The sequence below is a fragment of the Cuculus canorus genome, chromosome 8 (genome assembly GCF_017976375.1).
Source record: "Cuculus canorus isolate bCucCan1 chromosome 8, bCucCan1.pri, whole genome shotgun sequence".
NCBI lineage: Eukaryota > Metazoa > Chordata > Aves > Cuculiformes > Cuculidae > Cuculus > Cuculus canorus.
Window position 1 is genome coordinate 20120942 of NC_071408.1, and position 17933 is coordinate 20138874.

Below are 17933 nucleotides of genomic sequence, written 5' to 3' on the forward strand. Positions count from 1 at the left end.
ACAATATGCTTTTTGGGTTATGTTTTCCTGAATCATAAAGAAAACCTACCTTTCTTATACTCTTGGAAAATATCAAGGAAGACTGAGACCTTACAAGTGAATTTATTAAGAATTAGTTTAAATGAGAAGCGTCAGTCAACATTATGGATTCAAAAAAATAAAATTAAAAAACATATCATGGTGACATTATTAGAATAAACATCTGATACAACCTAGAGTATGCAATATTAAGGAACAGTTTGCGGTCATAATTTAAAAGTCTATCAAACAGATAAAAAACAGAACAGTAATTAATCTACCATTTCACTAGGTGCTGGCTTTCTAGGTTCACTCCTTTTTATATACCAGAAGTCACTTTACTATATACATGTACACAAAACACCTGTGAGCAGAGAGCATATCCAAGCCTTGCTCAACAAAACACTTTCTGTTCAAGGTTCAGCCACTCCTTAAACATCCACAAGTGCACTTTTAGAATACTGTGCAAAGAACATTCATCTCAGACTTAAAAATAAAAGTCACACAACGCAGAGCAAGTTTTTAATCTTTTCTCAGTCTACTTCTGATAGCTTTATCCTCTTTTCTATTATTTCAACATAACAGAATTGATGTCAAAGTAAACACAAATTATGAAGAGATATTTTAAAGATGCATCACAGTATTAAAGAGCTATGGCATCATTTAACTCATCTGTTTATAATCAGTAGCGCCCTTCCCCTCAAACAACTTCCATGACTTCGTGTGGCCCATGCTACATAATGAGCAACTGGCTTTCTTTAACCTATTATTAATTGAGAAATTTAAAAAAAGAACTCTGTGGGAGACAGGATGAAGACCAGGACTTCTCCAGTAAGACATAATAAGTCTCCTAATGGAAGCATGAAGTCCAAGTAAACTATTACCACAGCACCTCTAGAAATGAGAGTTTTCCAATAGCAAACATACTTTTTGAAGTTTAACAACTGTAATCTGTGAGTTCAGCTGTCAAATCAACCCTCTTGCCCATTTAAAAGAAATTTTCTCCTGCAGATTCTGCTCACAAGCATTTTTAGATCTCTGCTCTTTACAGGAAGCCTCACTATTGCCTCAAGAAAAAAGGAAATGAAATATCAATTCAATTCTAATAATAGCTTCCTGGGTATGAGAATTGGCTGTGAGGTACTATAAGTACTCTTTTTCAGTCACCATTACCTGCAAGAAATATAAAACCTGCCTGTGGTTTCAGAGAGGTTTTTTTCAGAGGCTCATACAGCCAGTACAGCACTCTATCTCCTCTAAGAAGATGCCACACAGAAGTTCTCTTTGTACAGAATCAAATATATGAGATGAACTGCCCTACCAGGTAAACCTCCTTCTACACTCAGATTACAGTGACATAAAAGAGGAATCAGATTTGGAGCTAAAAAAAAAAAGGGGATTCTTTTTCTTTTTTTTTTTTCTTTAAAAAGTTGATCGAAATGCAAGCTCCTGTTTATTGTTATGAAGTCCTCTCTCCCTTTTCTAAAGCGTAAAATACTAGATGAAGCAGTGATTAGAAGTTAAATGAGCAATTTTTAAAGCCTTGATAACGTTGCTTTGATGCTACCCTCTCCTAAGGGTAGCAGATCACAGTATAGTAAGGGTTGGAAAGGACCTTAAAGATCATCTAGTTCCAACCCCCCTGCCATGGACAGGGACATCCCACTAAATCAGGCTGCCAACCTGGCCTTGAACACCTCCAGGGATGGGGCATCCACAACCTCTCAGATCTAGTGATAAAGCCAGCAGCCCAAACTCCCTTTGAGTTAATGGCTGGCACAGGGTCTCAGCTCATGCTTCCACCTGAAAACTATTTCCAGTAATTGCACTTTGGAGTATAGAATCATCACTTCCCACCTCCATAAAAAACAGCTAATAATTCCCATAGAAACTTAAATAAATACAAAATTCACCTTGCCCTTCAGAATTCCAGCATCTTAACAGCAGCACAACTACATATTAAAGAATTGAGCAACTTACTGTTTCTTACCTGTAAATCTAGCTCTTGACATCTTTGTGCCAATTCTTCTTTTTCTGCTAGTGCTTCCTGAAGATCTTCCAAAGCTTTTTTAAGCTATTAAAAAAATAAGATAGTCAGTCAATCACTCCGGCCCATATCCAAACTACCCACAGCTCTAGCTTCCAAAATGTCTCTGATCATGTCACTTGCATTTTAAATTACTACCACACATACTAAGTGAATTACTGCAACTCAGTAACATCTAGATTCAACACAACTCAGGCTAAAAGCATACAAAAAACAAATAAAGAAACATTCATGTCATCACAATTTCAAAATCCCTCCCTGTTAAATCAAATGCCCTTCATCTCAGAATAGAAATATTGATGCTCCCTTATGGGCAGGTACTGTTAAAGGTAACTTCATTTCATGTGCAACCCTGTAATGTTCAGCACATAACTTTCCACTCAATTAGCACTAAAAAGAACAGCATTACTTCGATAGTATATTTTCTGCCTACAACAGTATGTTGCTCTGTCCTTTGTGAACCAGGATGGCTTAATCAGTTCAGCTCCAAGTGGAAAACAGACCAAGTTGTTTGTGCAGGTAGAAGTCAAAGAGTGCAATTTATTCTTGAGGTATTTGGGTTTTTTCTTTTTACTTTTAGAAACGGAGAAGAATAATTGCTCTCCTCTTCATTTAAGGAGTGGCAAGATACTAACTTATTATTCAGGCTCAAACTACAACAGCAATAAATATCAGTACCTGCTGTTCCATTTCACTTGATGAATCACTTGTGGATGGGCCCGTTATTTCCTTGCTCATGAGCTACAGAAAGAGGCCACAGGAAAAGAAGGTTAAATTAGAGGTTAAATATCTGTAAATTCACTGTCTACTGACTATCAATTGTATTTTCCACCACGTCCTTATAGCCCTTCAATATATGAAAATAGATTAACGATAACAAAAAAAAAATAAAAAAGTCTAAAAATACTTATACAAATTTAGAATAAGGTGACATTTTTTTTCCTCCTCAGATTAACCAAGTTAGCAGAAATATATTACTGGATGAATCTGTGATCTTTTGAAATTATTGCTACCCCCTAGACAAGTTCAAATGGAGTGAACCAGAGGACAGGATTTCACTCAAATCATTTACTAGCTATCACACTTGTGAGGGTGCAATTACATATTACATTTCCTTCAAGTCAGAATTTAGTTTTTGCCTCCCTCTACACTCTGCTTCACAGTCCTGAAGCTCACAGACACAAGTGACTGTAGACTCATACTGTGAGCAGATCACAAAGGTGATCCAACCAAGAACCAATTAAGATCGCAGCAGAAGGACATGATGACAAGAACAGGAAAGATGCTGCTGGGAGTTTGTATATCAGAGGCTGGAATGGTCTGTCAGAACAACACAGCCTTAAACAGTTACAATCAGCCTAACTTTGTGTCTGAGACTACAGCGCTGGCACTGAAGTTTCAGAAATGGTCTCCAGTGTAATTGGCCATTGGCAAATAGATACATTTCTTGTGTGAAACAGGAAATCTCAAGCACTTACTGTCTCCACAAGCTGTATATTTAAGCTTAAGAGACTAAACTCAAAACACTTCACTTGTGGTCTCGGCCCTCTTGATCTTGATCCTCACAGAATTTAGGGAAGTACTCACACTCTTCCCTTACTGTTGCTTGGGTGAAAAAATTCACAAAGATCAACAAATGGATATTCAGACTTCGCAAACAACAGCATTAGGCTATGAATTATTACTTACCTCTTGAATGGCAGTCATGACAACATGCTGAACAGACTCTTCAAGTGTCATGATAGTTTGTATGTGTTCTGTGAAAAAGAATTTTTAGTGACTCATGACAATGTTCATCTTAATGGCTTGAATAACACCTCATACTGTCTGCAGAAAGATCCAGAAGAAACTACTTTCTACTAAGCTTCTTCAAAATAGGTAGCACTCTTTTTATACAGAGCACTGCCATTAACCAACATTATTATATGGCAGATTATATAGGATTGATTTGCACACAAATAGTACGTTTTAGGCCTTGGTACATATTTTAACAAGTATGCATAATCCACACACTTCAGACTACCTTTTTTAACCTATCATGAGCAAAGTCTGAGTTTTACTCACAGAAGCCTCCCACTGATTTTCTGTTTTAAAGTGAACTCCAGTTTCAGAATGGGCATGCTAAAGCAACATATTAACAACAGAGATTTTTTCACACATAAGAAAGAAAAGTTACTGTACCTCTTCTACCTTAACAATCACCTGGGACAGTCTGCTGTTTGTTGAACAGATCAAGATAGTGCATACCTTGTTTCCTTTCACAGTTGACTGCGCAACCTAAAATAAGCTGCAGAAGCCTGCCCAATTCAGTGGGATCAGAGTTCTCAGATATCTGGTTTAGGTCTGGAATAAGCTCTTCTGAAATCTGCTGACCTAAGAACTGAAAAACAATTGAGTTAAAGTGGGCTTCCACTTTTGGTCAACATGTAAAGTCAGTATCACATAGGAATCTGGATTCAGTAAGCCATACAGAGTCAGAGAATCATAGATGGGTTCGGATTGGAAGGGACCACGAAGGTCATCCAGTCCAAACCCCCTGCAGTTAGCGGGGACATCTTCAACTACGTCAGGTTGCCCAGAGCCCCATCCAACCTCACCATGAATTTTTTCAGGGATGGGGCATCTACACATAATGGGGCAATCTGTTCCCATGTTCCACCACCCTCAGCGAAAAAAAATGTCTTCCTAATATCTACTCTAAATTTCTCTTTTAGAAAATGTAGAGTCTACTAATGTTTGTTACTATAAGATGTATGGAAGGGAAAGACTTAAAACTTTAAACATGGAGGTACACACTAAAAATACTGGCTTATGAGAGAGTATATAGATAGCAGTATCACGATTAGGAAATCTGAAGAGGTCTGGACAAGGCAGATGTTCAACTCATTTATTATAGGGTTTCATACATAAAATCCAGATGTCACACACTGTCTCTCTCTGGCCGGCACAGAACGTTCAAAATTGTCTCCACCCCTCAGTATGGATGTGTGGCTGGGGGAACAGGCACTCAATCCACTGCTAGCCAATGACCTTCACCATACTTACAGCTCAGATTTTTCTCCAAATAGGCCTAAATTTAATCTAAAGTAGCCAGCATTAAAAAATACTCTCAAAATAGCTAGCAATTCTTTAGCGCAATGAATTTATACACTTTAGTAAGAGCTCATTAAAACTGTTCTAGCAAAATGTCAAGTTTTCAAAGTCTAATGGTACTAAGTTAAAAGTTCTGGTGCTAGACCTCAGACATGAGGGAACATAATAAAACATAATAAAAAAATGCATTAAAGATGCTTCCAAAATCAGTTGTTCCCCAGTCCTACAAAAAGCTCCTCATAAGCCTAAAGGACCTCTACTCCTGGGCCTGCCAGATATTCTCAGTCCTAGCATTACGGAAGAGCTTGGCACTTAATATGACAACTAAGCCTAGATGAGACCAGGAAGCCGTACAATGACCTGGCAAGTTTTCCTATAACATACTCATTACATAAGCATAGTCAAGCTCCATATAAAATTCACCAATTTTAGGGCTCTTTCGCTTGTTTCTTTGTTTGAACTCAAAATGCAGCACCATTTTATAGCTACCATACTCAAGCTGCATGAGAGAGAACAAACTATACTCCTTGCTATGTCTACGAGAACTTGTAGCTTAACTCCTGGATTCCAGCTGAGTCTGCAGAACCTGCTCTGTTGTGTAGACAAGGATTAAAACTCCACTAGACAAGAGCAAATCTGAATGCACACGCAAAAGTCAACAGGATTCTGCAGCTCAGTTGTTATGACATTCATCTGGGCAACGACAGACATGGTTTCCAGGTTATACATCAAGAGTCTTATCTAAAACACACCTGCTCAAATTATTTTTATATTCACTCAGAACTCCCACTTAACCAGAAAATTATCATACACTTTCTGCCAAAAAAAGCCCTTAAAATAAATTGCTTTGCTAACAAAACAAGATCATAATCATAGCGTTTAATGATTAGAACAACAAAAGAATTGGTACTTTTTCCATACCTCATGATAGTAGTCCATAATTCCTTGCAGTATCTTCTTCAGGTTACTGGACTAATTGTTGTAGATGAAAGATAAGGGTACAGGCTTTTATTAAAATTCTTAATTTTGCTGAAATAAAATAATATCTTGTAATAAAATGTTTACATAGCAGCTTTATGAGAAGGATAGGAATAAAAATACCACAACAGAAAATCCCCATATAACAATGCTGGAAGGCATTTAAACTATCAGAGAGGTGAAGTTCCTTTAAAATAACCTAAAAAAGTCTGAGCCTAATTCTGTTGAGTAAGGACTGCTAGGTACTCTCAGGACAGACACAATATTCAGCCCCACAAACTTTCATTAACTTTTGTTTTGAATACCTTTATTCTCCAGTTGTCACCAACATCATCTTTAATGCGATTTAGCCAAGAAGCATCAAACCAAGCAACATCTCTGAAACAAAATTAAATGATTAAACACTAATAAAGACACAAATAAATAACATACCAGACTCCAAGCATTAAAGCACCAGATGTGTGACTACAGTGTCTAATTAGGTATGAATTCCTGGAAATTTCAAGTTATGCCTATGCCACAAGAAACTTCCTTCCCGCTGGCTGAATTAAGACACCACCTTCCAGGTCAGGAATAATTTCTGCACATGCTTGAACAAGCTACTGCTAGGAACACAAGGATGCAAAGGCCTCTATCAAGCTGAATTTTTATACCTGACAAAGTGATCATAATGCTGTGAAGAAACATCTTCTTTTGACTAGTGCTAACATCAAGTTTGGTCCCTACTCTCGTAGATTTGAATTTTCCAATATTTGCTACAATTCATCAAAGGTATTTACTAAGGAAAAAAACCAACAACATTTTAAACTACTGGCATCGTACTTTTTGTATGCCTTCGGCTTCCCTGGGCAGAAATATAGTCACTTTGTGAGCATAAATAAGGATGAGTTACTGAGGCAGTTGTTCACACACAACTGAGCTGTCACGCAGAACAATCACAGCATATCTAGCAATATCTTAAATTTCACACTGCACCGTTTATTCACTGGTCTCAAAGCACCTCATAAAAGACAATTACTACTGGAAGGACCTTGCTTCTGGGGATATGGAGCCACAGCAGCTTCGCATGTACTGAGCTGGGACAGAGTAGTCCCACAGGCCTGCTAGCATACCAGATTTGGCTTCCTCTAGCTGAGGGATGAAGGGATTGAGAACAGCCCTGCCAAGAAGGACTTGGGGGTATAGGTGGAAAAAAAAGCTGCACACAGACCAGCAACACTCACAGCCCAGCCAACCACATCCTGGGTTGCATCAAAAGAAGCATGGCCAGCAAGTTGAGGGAGAAGAATCCTCTACTCTGCTCTCATGATACTCCACCTGAAATACTGCATCCAGTTCTGGAGTCCTCAGCATAAGAAAGACATGGACCCATTGGAGTGGGTCCAGAAGAGGGCCACAAAAAATGATCAGAGGGATGGAACACCTCTCCAATGTAGAAAAGCTGAGAGAATTGGAGTTGTTGAGCCCGGAGAAGGCTGCAGAGAGACCTTATTATGGCCATTTAATATGTAAAGTGGGGGCTATAAGATAGGGACAAACTTTTTTAGCAGGTCCTGTTGCAAGAGAACAAGTGGTAATGGTTTAAAGTAAAAAAAAAAAAAAAAAAAAAAAAAGTAGATTTAGACTAGACATAAGGAAGAGATTTTTCACAATGAACATAGTGAAACACTGTAACAAGTTGCCCAGCGAGGTGGTAGAAACCCTAATCCCTGGAGAAGTTCAAGGTCAGGTTGGATGGGGCTCTGAGCAACCTGACATAGCTGAAGGTGTCCCTGCTCACTACAGGGGGGTTAGACTAGATGACCTTTAAAGGTCCAACCCAACTCATTCTATGATCCTATTACCCTCATTTGCATATCAACCAACTTGGTTGTAAAGAAGTTTGCCCAAAGCTCAGTAGCACAAATACATGGTAAGTGAACCCCCATGAATCTTCACTAAGCAATCCTAAATAAATTTTTGCCATGCCACAGAAAAAGGGTGAGCTCTCTCTTTATATAGCAAATTTAAAATCTTTTCAGGAGGATTCTGGGGTTGAGGTTTGGGATTTTTTTTGTGTTGGTTTGTTTGTTCAGGGGTCGTGGTTCTGTTCATTTTAAGTAATTTCTAACTACACAAAAATGTCGCTTGAGCAGGAGACAGTAATTCAGACTTCTTTATTATCTGAGCCAACAACAACAATAAAATTGCAGTAATGACTTGTAGCATGATACTCTTCGAATAAGACTCGTGCTACAACCCTTGGAAGTAACTATAAATTTCAAACCTAGTGTGTCATCCAATCCAGTACCCTTTGTTATTGTACCAATCAAACTGGAATAATTTTGCTTTTGATAGCCTACCATTATGTTTTAGTAATAAAACTGCCATTGAAGTTTGATGATTCTTTTTTCCACACAAATAGTAAGTTATCATTTAATTCCTAGAACTTAAATCTAAATAAATTGAGCAATCCCAAGAGGAAGAAAGCACAAAGACATGCCTTTTGAACTTTTAGCTCTTCATTCCAAAGAGAAACACACTGTCTGAAGCACAGATATCCATGTAAATAGTGTTGATGGGAAAAATGAAAAAGATCAAATCATCCTTGTGCAAGTACCCTTAAGCATGAATTGCAGTATTTGAATATCTCATCACCTTCTCCATTCTACCACATTACTCAACTATTATATCATCCTCAAAACAACAATATCTAGGTATATTTTATCTTCTGCTATACACTGTATAGTCTGTCTACTTTATCAAAAACCTTTGGGTGGGAAAAAGTAACGATGCATGTCAAACAAAGACCTCAAGAAATTAAATACTTCTTCAGACTTGTGTATCAACTTACATTTGGTGAAGCACCTGTGCCATGGCAACCCCATTAGTCAAGTCCTGAACATCTCTGCAAGGCGCAGCAGTATTGAACGTCTGCAACTAGAAGAGGGAAAAACATTGGCCTTCTTGCTCAATACAGGAAATTTGCACCCTTTCTATTTGAGGCAGATGAAATCCTTTTTGAACTATTTCATTTTTGAGCCAACCCAATTGTCCCAATAGTTGTGACCACTGATTATGACTAGTAGCTTAAAAAGTTAGTGTTATTGTGCTTTGCTTTTTCATGCTAATCTGTCTATTGTAAAACAAGTTACATAATACTAACTTGGAAACAACAGTCATATTTATCTAGCCCTCAAATTATGTTGGAGTGCTTAGTTTTAGACTCATAGTTACCTAAACAAAAAATGTTATCAGAAAAAGGGGCAAAATTTGAGGGGGGGGGGGAGGGGGAGGAGGGAGAAATTCCAGTCTTTTACTACAAGCATTTAGTAATAGAAATCTTGACACCAACAGAGATCCCTGAAATTATCTGGGGACTAAGAAGAGAGTCTGAGAGCTACTGCACACTTTAAGGATATGAAGATAACTGAAAAAGACTGAAGCATTTCAAGTCTTGTGAGTTGGCAACATGTTTTCTTGCAATTCAAGAATTCCAAAATTACTCTAAAGATGTTCCTATTTAAATATGCAACTTCAACACACTGCTATAAACCCAAGAAACTTTAATATAACCTGGAGTTATACGTATTTTTCTGATAAAAATATTTTATTCATATATTATTCCTGGTATTTGTATTTAACATGTTTTCCCATTATTTTCCAAGTATCACAATACCTTTGTAAATAACAGTGTTGTTTAAACACTGTTTAAATAAAGAACAGGATGCAGTTTTACTCCACCTACATATTCCTTTGTAAAGATTAAGCAATAAAGTACCGGTTTTCACTCTTCTCCTGTACTACAAAACCAGATTATACATGGAAGCACTTTATAATAAGTTGCCTGATCTATTTTATATGAGTTGTTATATGCAATCTTTTGCATCCTAACTGGTGCTCCCAGGAACAAGTACAATTAATGTCCCTTTGTAATAGAGCTATACAAACAAGATGCAAGTCCATCCTAAAGAATAAAATTTAACAGCTCTAGTGTATTGCAGGTAGCCTCTCCAAAAGCAACTCAAATGACACGATACCCTTGACAAGTCTGCATCCTTACAGAACACTGCAATAAGGATGTACCCAGGAGACAGCTCTACGCACAATAACCAAGAACTCCATAATCAACCTGAGATATAATACCAGTTTATTACACATTCATAGGCAGGTCTTCTGCTGCTCTGCTAATTTCTGCCTGTAATTCCAATTGCTGCATGCATGAAGCCTCAAAAACACAAAGGTACCCAGGTCCTCAGGTCACTCCACAGACTGCAAAAGTGACAGAAAACTCTGCAAAACACTCCATCAGACTCCGGGAATTTATGTCCTGGAGAAACCCAGAGACAGAAAGTAAGTATATCTGTGTGTAACAGTCCTCAATGAAGTTTTATTCCAGGCACAAACTCATCATCCACAGATTCTGCAGGATACCCCCTTGTCAGTTTGTCACCCGCTAGCTTCACCTCCCCTGCTTCTTGCACAGATGGTGAAGACTACCCCACTTGCCTCTTCCAGGAGCTCAAGTCTATATTGACCCTTGTCATAACGATCTCCTCTCACACTGTTTTTCCCCAAGATCAAGAGTCCTCATTTATTCAGCCATTTCTCATATGGAAGCTCTTCCACGCTTTCCATGATGGTGGTCATTTTTTCCTCCAAGTTTTCTGGCTTTCCTGCATCTACTCTTGGTTGGACAGGATTACCTCAATGTTAAAAATACTTCTCCATTTTGATATTGCGTATTTTTTCTAAACTACAGTCAAGCTCATATCTAATGTTTTGACAATTATTTATTAGGAGTTGCAATATTTTATTCCCCCCAAAATAATCGGCTTGGAGCTAACTATACTATGCGAGACAGCTGTTTCCACACTCGTGTCAGTTCATCGCATGGTTACGCGAGGAAATAAAAGCTCATCAGCAACTCTGTTAAATTCAGCCTTCTTCATAACAATAAATAAAACAGAAAGGGGAAAGTTAATACTACTAAAAGATGTATACGTGGAATAGAATGGAAGCAAGAACATATCCTTATAATCTCTGCCCACTGCAAAAATTGACTTCCTAAGCTTACTATGTTTATAATGACCTAAATAACCTGTCCATCTGCAAGAGGGCTTGCCCAAACACCTTGTGAAATGTAAGCTTCCTCAGAGGTCACTGGTGAATGACCTTGTCAGTGTGTTTGGGAAACGGGTTACTTAAACCAGAGTGGCAGAAAAGCAGTTTCCAGCTGTGACAATTACAGGCAGTTGTTGTTGTCCATTCTATATTTATAAAGAGTGACCATATACTCCCAATATTTGTTTGCTTGCTTCAAAAAGAGCCTAGTCAAGCCAAGTAGAGAAAAATATGCTGAGCAAGGCTTTTAAAATTTGTTTTTCAATTAAAAAGTATTTTTTAAATCCCATGTTACAGCAAGTGAGAAGTCGGTAATCCCTTGTAGGTTACATAAAAGATTAAGTAGAACAACATGAACTGAAGCAGCTGTGATTGGCAGCACTGTTTTAATGCTATAGTAGCCTTAATGCCAACGCGAGAACAGGCACGCAAGCTTATGAGTCAAGACCAAGCATGCCAGAATTCAGTTTTATAGAACAACATTGTGATGCTGCCACTCGCTTATACCCCCTCGGATATCAAAGCAATTGCTAAGTGCAGGTACCACCATTTCACCTAAGCCTGTTAGAGCAGGTAAACAAAGCCTCAGAAAACCCTGCGACATGCAACACTGCTTCATGTATACCGATATCTCACAGAATAAAACCAGCAGATTAAAATTAAGCAAAAAGCAAGACTGAGTGTCTTTATTTCTCCATATATTAAAGAGTTTATAACTGCCTAAAAGGACATGAGAGTATAATTGCTAATGATGGGTTCTCCAAACCCCAAACCAGCCCAATCAGTTCCTCAAAACCCGTTTTTACTGTACTTGCAAAACCAACTGTGGTTGGTGTGGGGAGGAGGTTGGTAGAAGCAGCCAGAGGCTTCAGGACTGTAGCAGTACTCTTTTCTTCCAAATTTGATTAGTTTTACTAAAAATAGCTTCAAGGGCATGCTGCTAATAGTGCTGAAAACCATTTCATTAATTCAGCTTAAACGCACTTGCTGCTACAAGAGAAGGAAGTATTTTTCTCACAAGCATACACCAATTATCCTCACAATAGACATCTGAAAATTTAATTTGTAGCACCTAACACTGTTAGGCCTTTTCTCTGTATCTGCTGAAGGCTCTGCCACCAAACAGCTGTACATGAAAGAAGGGTTCACATCACTCAGCAGAAATCAACCCATCCAACTCTGGGGAAGGCATGCCCTCAATTTCATCCCAACAACGCAGGGCTGACGTTCTCCATTTTTTACCCAGATTATCCATACTAAGGACAGAAGTTTTACAGAGTCAGTCAGAGAGCTCTTAAAGTAACAACAAACATTCCCATTCTTAATCCCAGAATATCACTAGAACAACTCAGCCACTGGGTAGTTAATATTGTCCAACAGTGGTACATCTACTGTGGAATAAGCTTTCTATTTAAGGTGCCACTATCCATCGAGTCTCTAGTTCAAAGACAGACAGAAGCAGCCTCAGAGCAGTACCACACTAAAAAGACACTCAAGAAACTTTTGTTCTACTCCAGTAAATACTTACTGTAACGGCACCTAAACACAGAAGACAGTATCGCATCACTAGGCCTACTGCTGCTAGTATTATCGCTCCACTCCTACACAGAGGTGGAAAATATTGTTACACTTCACATACATTAAGAAAAGCTTGTCCTTCTGACTTAGAGAACTGCTCCTGCATCAGACTTGCAAGTTCAACCTTAACACATATTACTTAAATTAATTTTCCTTGGAAAATCATATACATAGGTTTAATCTAACTCTATTATGCTTTCTTCCTGAAACACCCTCAAAACTTTGATTTCAATGACACCCAGGTTCCAGAATCAATAGATAACATTTTTATTCACATTTTCTCTTTATTCTCTGGACAACACATATTTTCTAATATGGAATTCGCTAAAATAAAAAAAAATATTTTAGATCTGGCAGAAGAATATAGAAAATCATGTGCATGTCTTCGCTATATCAATACGTAAATCAACTGAGAAACCTTTAGAACCACAGTTACAGAACCCTTTTCAGACATACAGCACTTCGTTTCCCCCCCAAATATGCTCAACTTCAGAAGATTTTTTTTTTCTGTGATTCAGACTGAAGTACAGATTGAAAAGATGTTTGAAACATATCTTGGTGTTAAAAATCGGCTTCTACTAAGTTGTAAACAAGGTTTGAGAAATAGGGTGTTAAGTCTAAAAAAGTATCTGGTAATGCATCTGCCAAGTGTCATATGGAAAACGCTGTGTGGGATGTTCATTGACATCCAGGGCACTGCACAAAGCTTTTTCAGTTCAAGGCTAGTTAAAAGTTCCATTAATATCCTTTAAGATTTATGATGTAATTACAGCTACGCGCTGTGACAATACTAAAAATGAGAATTAGGTTTCAAATATCTTAAGCAGGAGTTGTAAAATTTATCAAGGAATTCAGCATTGCTGACGGAATTCTGAGACAGGGTTCAGGAATGCAGTGATCGATTTTGCAATTGAATCATGATGGTGTTATTCTTACCTGACTACCAAGAGGAAAATACAAAGTTACAGAGCCCGAAGAGAAAGAAAAGTATACCCAGATTAAATGACAAAAGATGCCCAACTCTATAAGCATGAGATGACCGAAATTCTAGAGACCAAAAGCATACAAGGTCACTAAAATGAAAACGAAGGGAGGAAAAGAAAGGAAGAAATTGGTTTTCGGTCATTCATTACAGCCTTTAACCCATTAAAACTTGTATACAGTCATGTAGCTACACTGGTAGCTGTTGCAACCACTTCTAGCTCTCCACAAAGCTTCTAAAGCGCTCCCTTTTCTCCTGATTTACACTTTACAGCGGCCAAACGCCCGCTGTTTGCAGAGAAACCTTCAGTCCAAGTAACCGCGGCCTTGGCGGTGTATTTATCCACGCTCGCCTCTGCCTAGCGGAGCTCAGGGTCACCGAAAACCCGACACCTGCACGGCCAGAACGACAGGCGAGGCAGCAGAAGAATCAGAGGCCAAGGGATGGAAAGCAAGCAAGACCGACTGAGGAACCCAACAAACCCGCGCCTCTGGCGCAGGCAACGCCGCACGTTTGGGCGTGTGGAGCCTGACAAACCAGCCCAAGGCTGGTGGGGAACGTCCTGAGGTTCCCGTGCGCTGCCCTCCAATTAATTTGCGACGGCTGTTAATTAGCGAGCGGTTCCCACACTGAAGCCGCCGCTGCTCGGGCCTGCGGGGGACCCGGGGGACGGCCCCACGCTTCCCCGGCTACGGGGGCCCGTGCCAGGCCGCCTCCCCTCCCGTCCCGCCCCGCTCCGGCCCCGCCACTCACCCAGAGGATGAGGCTGTCGCAGAGCGGCAGCTCCGCCGGCTTCGCCTCCATGGCGGCGGCCGAGCCCCCCCCCGCTCGGGGCGTGGCGCGAGCGCCCGGGCCTGCCGCGCGCACCACGTGACGCCGCGGAGGAGCCGCTCCCGGCGGCGCTCACCGCCCCCGTGCGGGGCGGGGGGTAAAGGGGAAAGTAGGAGCGGGCGCTGACGCCTTCAAACGCCGCGAGTGGCAGCGGGCGAGACCAATCGTGGGGGGCGGGGAGGGAGGTGTTGAGGGGCGGGGCTGCGGCCTGCGGAGCGGGGGGGGGGGGCGCGCCGGGCGGGGCCACGTCACCTGGCTGCGGGGGGGTGGGGGGGACGGCACGTGGCTCGGTCCGCGCGCGCCCTGGGGCAGTCGGCCGTGGGGCAGTCACGTCTGCCTCGGGGCTGTCACCCCTGGGGCTGTCACCCCGCTGCCACAAGCTGGGGACAGAAGGGCTGTGGCGAACACTGCCTGAGCCGTCAGCCCGGACTCCCAAAGCGCCGGTGTAGTGTAAAGCCACAAACGTTGCTTTCAGAGCAGGGTACAAGAGTTGCTTGAAAAACACCAAAGGAGCCACATGAGGCCGAAATACCAATTTCTTCTTTTGAGGAGGTGAAGGATGAAAAACCCTCAAGCGCGAGGCTGATGAACCACTGCTGTAACCCTTCTCCCGGCAGTGGGACAACATGCCCCAACCAACAGCGCCTGTAGGGCTGAGATTGGCTGCAGTGGTTTTACCTCTTTTATTTTACATTGTCGTGACAGGTTGAGGCAGTTGGGATTGTTCAGCCTGGAGAAGGCTTCAAGGAGAGCTTATGGTGGCCTTCCAGTACTTGAAGGGGCTACAAGAAAGCTGGGGAGGGACTGTTTACAAGTATATGTAGTGATAGGACGAAGGGGAATGGATTTAAATTGGAAAGGGGAAGATTTAGAGTAGACTTTAGGAAGAATTTCTTCATGATGAGGGTGGTGAGACACTGGCACAGGTTGCCCAGGGAAGCTGTGGCTGCCCCATCCCTGGAGGTGTTCAAGGCCAGGTTGGATGGGCTCTGGGCAACCTGATCCGGTGGGATGTCCTTGCCCATGGCAGGGGGGTTGGAACTGGATGATCTTTAAGGTCCCTTCCAACCCAAACTATTCTATAATTCTGTATTTTTTTTCCTCTGCTCAGCCTCACTTAGCACTGCCCAAATCCCACCAGACCCCACTGTCCTGGGGGTGGCAGCCCTCTCTGCCAGCAAGCGGCTGAAGGAGGCTGGAGGCTCGAGGGTCACCGCAGGGCTGCTGTCCCCCCCCAGCCTGTCACCCACCTGCCAGCATGGGACTTGCTGCGAGGGTTCTGCGGGCAGCCTGGCCATGACCACCTGCACACCGTGTCAAACACCACCAGACAGGCACAACACAAAGCCCGTTCATCTGATGTGTTTCACGACATGGTGTCTAAAACACAGGAGTACTTATTTTTTCATTAAATAAACCCCAAAAACCAAAACAGAAACACCCCAAAACAATAGAATGTGTTTCACTTGCCTTCCTGTATTAAATTTGCTTCATAGGAAAAGTTATCTTATTTAATCAGCCCTTGTCTGAGCCTGGGCCAGAATCTTGTCTTCTGTAATACCCTGCCTCAGACATTCCAGAGCAAAGTCGAAGTACCTTACACTAAGACAATGCGATTACTCTGTCTCTTTGCTGTTTCAGCACAAGAACTTCAGTAACTTTACTCTCCTCGTTACTAATTGATTTGAACTGTTATTTTTTGTTAGCTGATTCGGTTTTATGAAGATGCTTACGTTGTCTGTTGTTACTGGAATGTGCAGGATAGTGATTAAAACACATCAGCATTTAGGTCAGCCTAACAGTGGCCTAAACTTGAAAAACAGCTGTTATAGGCATCACATGCTCTGCTTTTTTGGCTAACTACTTTAAAATACATGCTTTGATTTTCTGTTACTGATTCTACTTTGACTTACAGAGATTAAAATTATGGTGGACAACGTGATCTGTATTTATGTAACTCAGTGCTGTCCAGAATTGATAAAGGCTCGAGAGTGGACTTGGATTTCTGTTTCCTTCACCAAAGGTTCTTAAAGAGACTTGGTTGCCATGGAAGATTATCAGAAACCCTTATTAAAATAGGATAAGGAATAAAAGTTTTTTACAGTAAAATCCCAGAGAGCTCTGTGCTAGGGTTTGTACTGTTGAGCATGCTCATTTTAGTTCTGTAATGTTTTCCCTCTGAGTACCGGCTTTGGTTAATTTTTCTTTTACCCCTCTTAATTTGCTTACTGTTTCTCTTTTCTACAACTTAGGTCCTTTCCCTTCTCAGGAAGTATCACATGCTAGTGTCTGCCAACCTTTATCCAGTTTCCTACAATCCATTTCACAAAACCATACAATTCTGCATTTCAGCTTCTTGATTTCACATGTGCTTTCTCTGCAGATTCCACCTCTCTCACACTTTATACAGCTTTTACAGCAACTCCTCTTCCCTGGCTTTATGCTGCACAAGCCAGGGGGCAGCAAGAGCCAGCTGTTTTCCAGGGAACGTGGAGCCAAGGGTGAGAACGCAAACAGCAGGGCAGGGGCTTCTCCAGCAAGGGCTCCATCCCACAGTACCGGAGCAAGTTGAGAGGAGCAGGCCCACCATGTGCAGCTGTGAGGTCAGCTTGTCAGGCGAGTTCACAGTGATGGGGCAAGTACAAAGGCGGCAGCCCACTGGCCAGGGTCAGCGCAGCGAGGGTAACCAGAGTCAAGGACAGTCCCACGGTCACCGCACTGCACAGTGACAAGGCGGTTCTGAGGTCAAGCAGGGAATTCAGTGCACAGACCAGTGGAGCCCACAGCCAGGCTCAGGCTGATCTTAAACAGAGTGGCCCTTGGACAGAGGGTGTGGATGGAGGCACCAGGTGAGGCCATAAAGTGCACTTGAGGCCCTGACAATGTACTCTGTTTCACTGGGGTCATCTTTCACACATGCAAAAACTACTGCAGAGAAGAGTTTTCCACTGGGGGGCTGTACAGTGCAGACAGGAGGGGAAGGTGGACCATAATCAGATCCAGCCAAGGCTGAATACACCTGTTTCAGGGTTGTTCCTTGTTCAAAATAATCTATAAAGTGTTATTCATAAGGGGTGCCTGTGCTGGAAAGGTATTAAAGCCTGCAGGTAGAGCAGGGCAGCTGGCTGAGATCTGTGGGAGTGGCACTTGTCTGAAATGAAAGGCAGGCTGTACAGGTTTGGTAATCTGGGATTATGTCAGAAGAGATTGGCTCACCCATGCACTCCGTGCACATCTATGTCAAACAGCTGACTCCAAGTGATTGAGCGCTCACCTAGATAAACCAGTATGAGCACAGATCTT

General features: G+C 41.4%; 1 protein-coding gene across 2 annotated transcripts in view; it reads right to left on the minus strand.

Moving 5' to 3' along the window:
• The window catches only part of HOOK1 (hook microtubule tethering protein 1), a 31828-nt gene extending 17116 nt beyond the window's left edge, over window positions 1–14712 (minus strand). Inside the window, exons 1-8 of one of the 2 annotated variants that reach the window (XM_054072954.1) lie at window positions 14553–14712; window positions 8970–9055; window positions 6442–6514; window positions 6080–6130; window positions 4313–4445; window positions 3755–3822; window positions 2744–2806; window positions 2009–2092 (exon numbers count right to left, since the gene is read on the minus strand). In XM_054072954.1, the coding sequence (XP_053928929.1) occupies window positions 2009–2092; window positions 2744–2806; window positions 3755–3822; window positions 4313–4445; window positions 6080–6130; window positions 6442–6514; window positions 8970–9055; window positions 14553–14603 (609 nt within the window). In that variant the 5' untranslated portion in view covers window positions 14604–14712. Of the gene's footprint in view, window positions 1–2008; window positions 2093–2743; window positions 2807–3754; window positions 3823–4312; window positions 4446–6079; window positions 6188–6441; window positions 6515–8969; window positions 9056–14552 lie in introns of those variants that run through there. The other variant, XM_054072955.1, reaches the window with a different exon arrangement.
• Between the last annotated feature and the right edge of the window lie 3221 nt (window positions 14713–17933).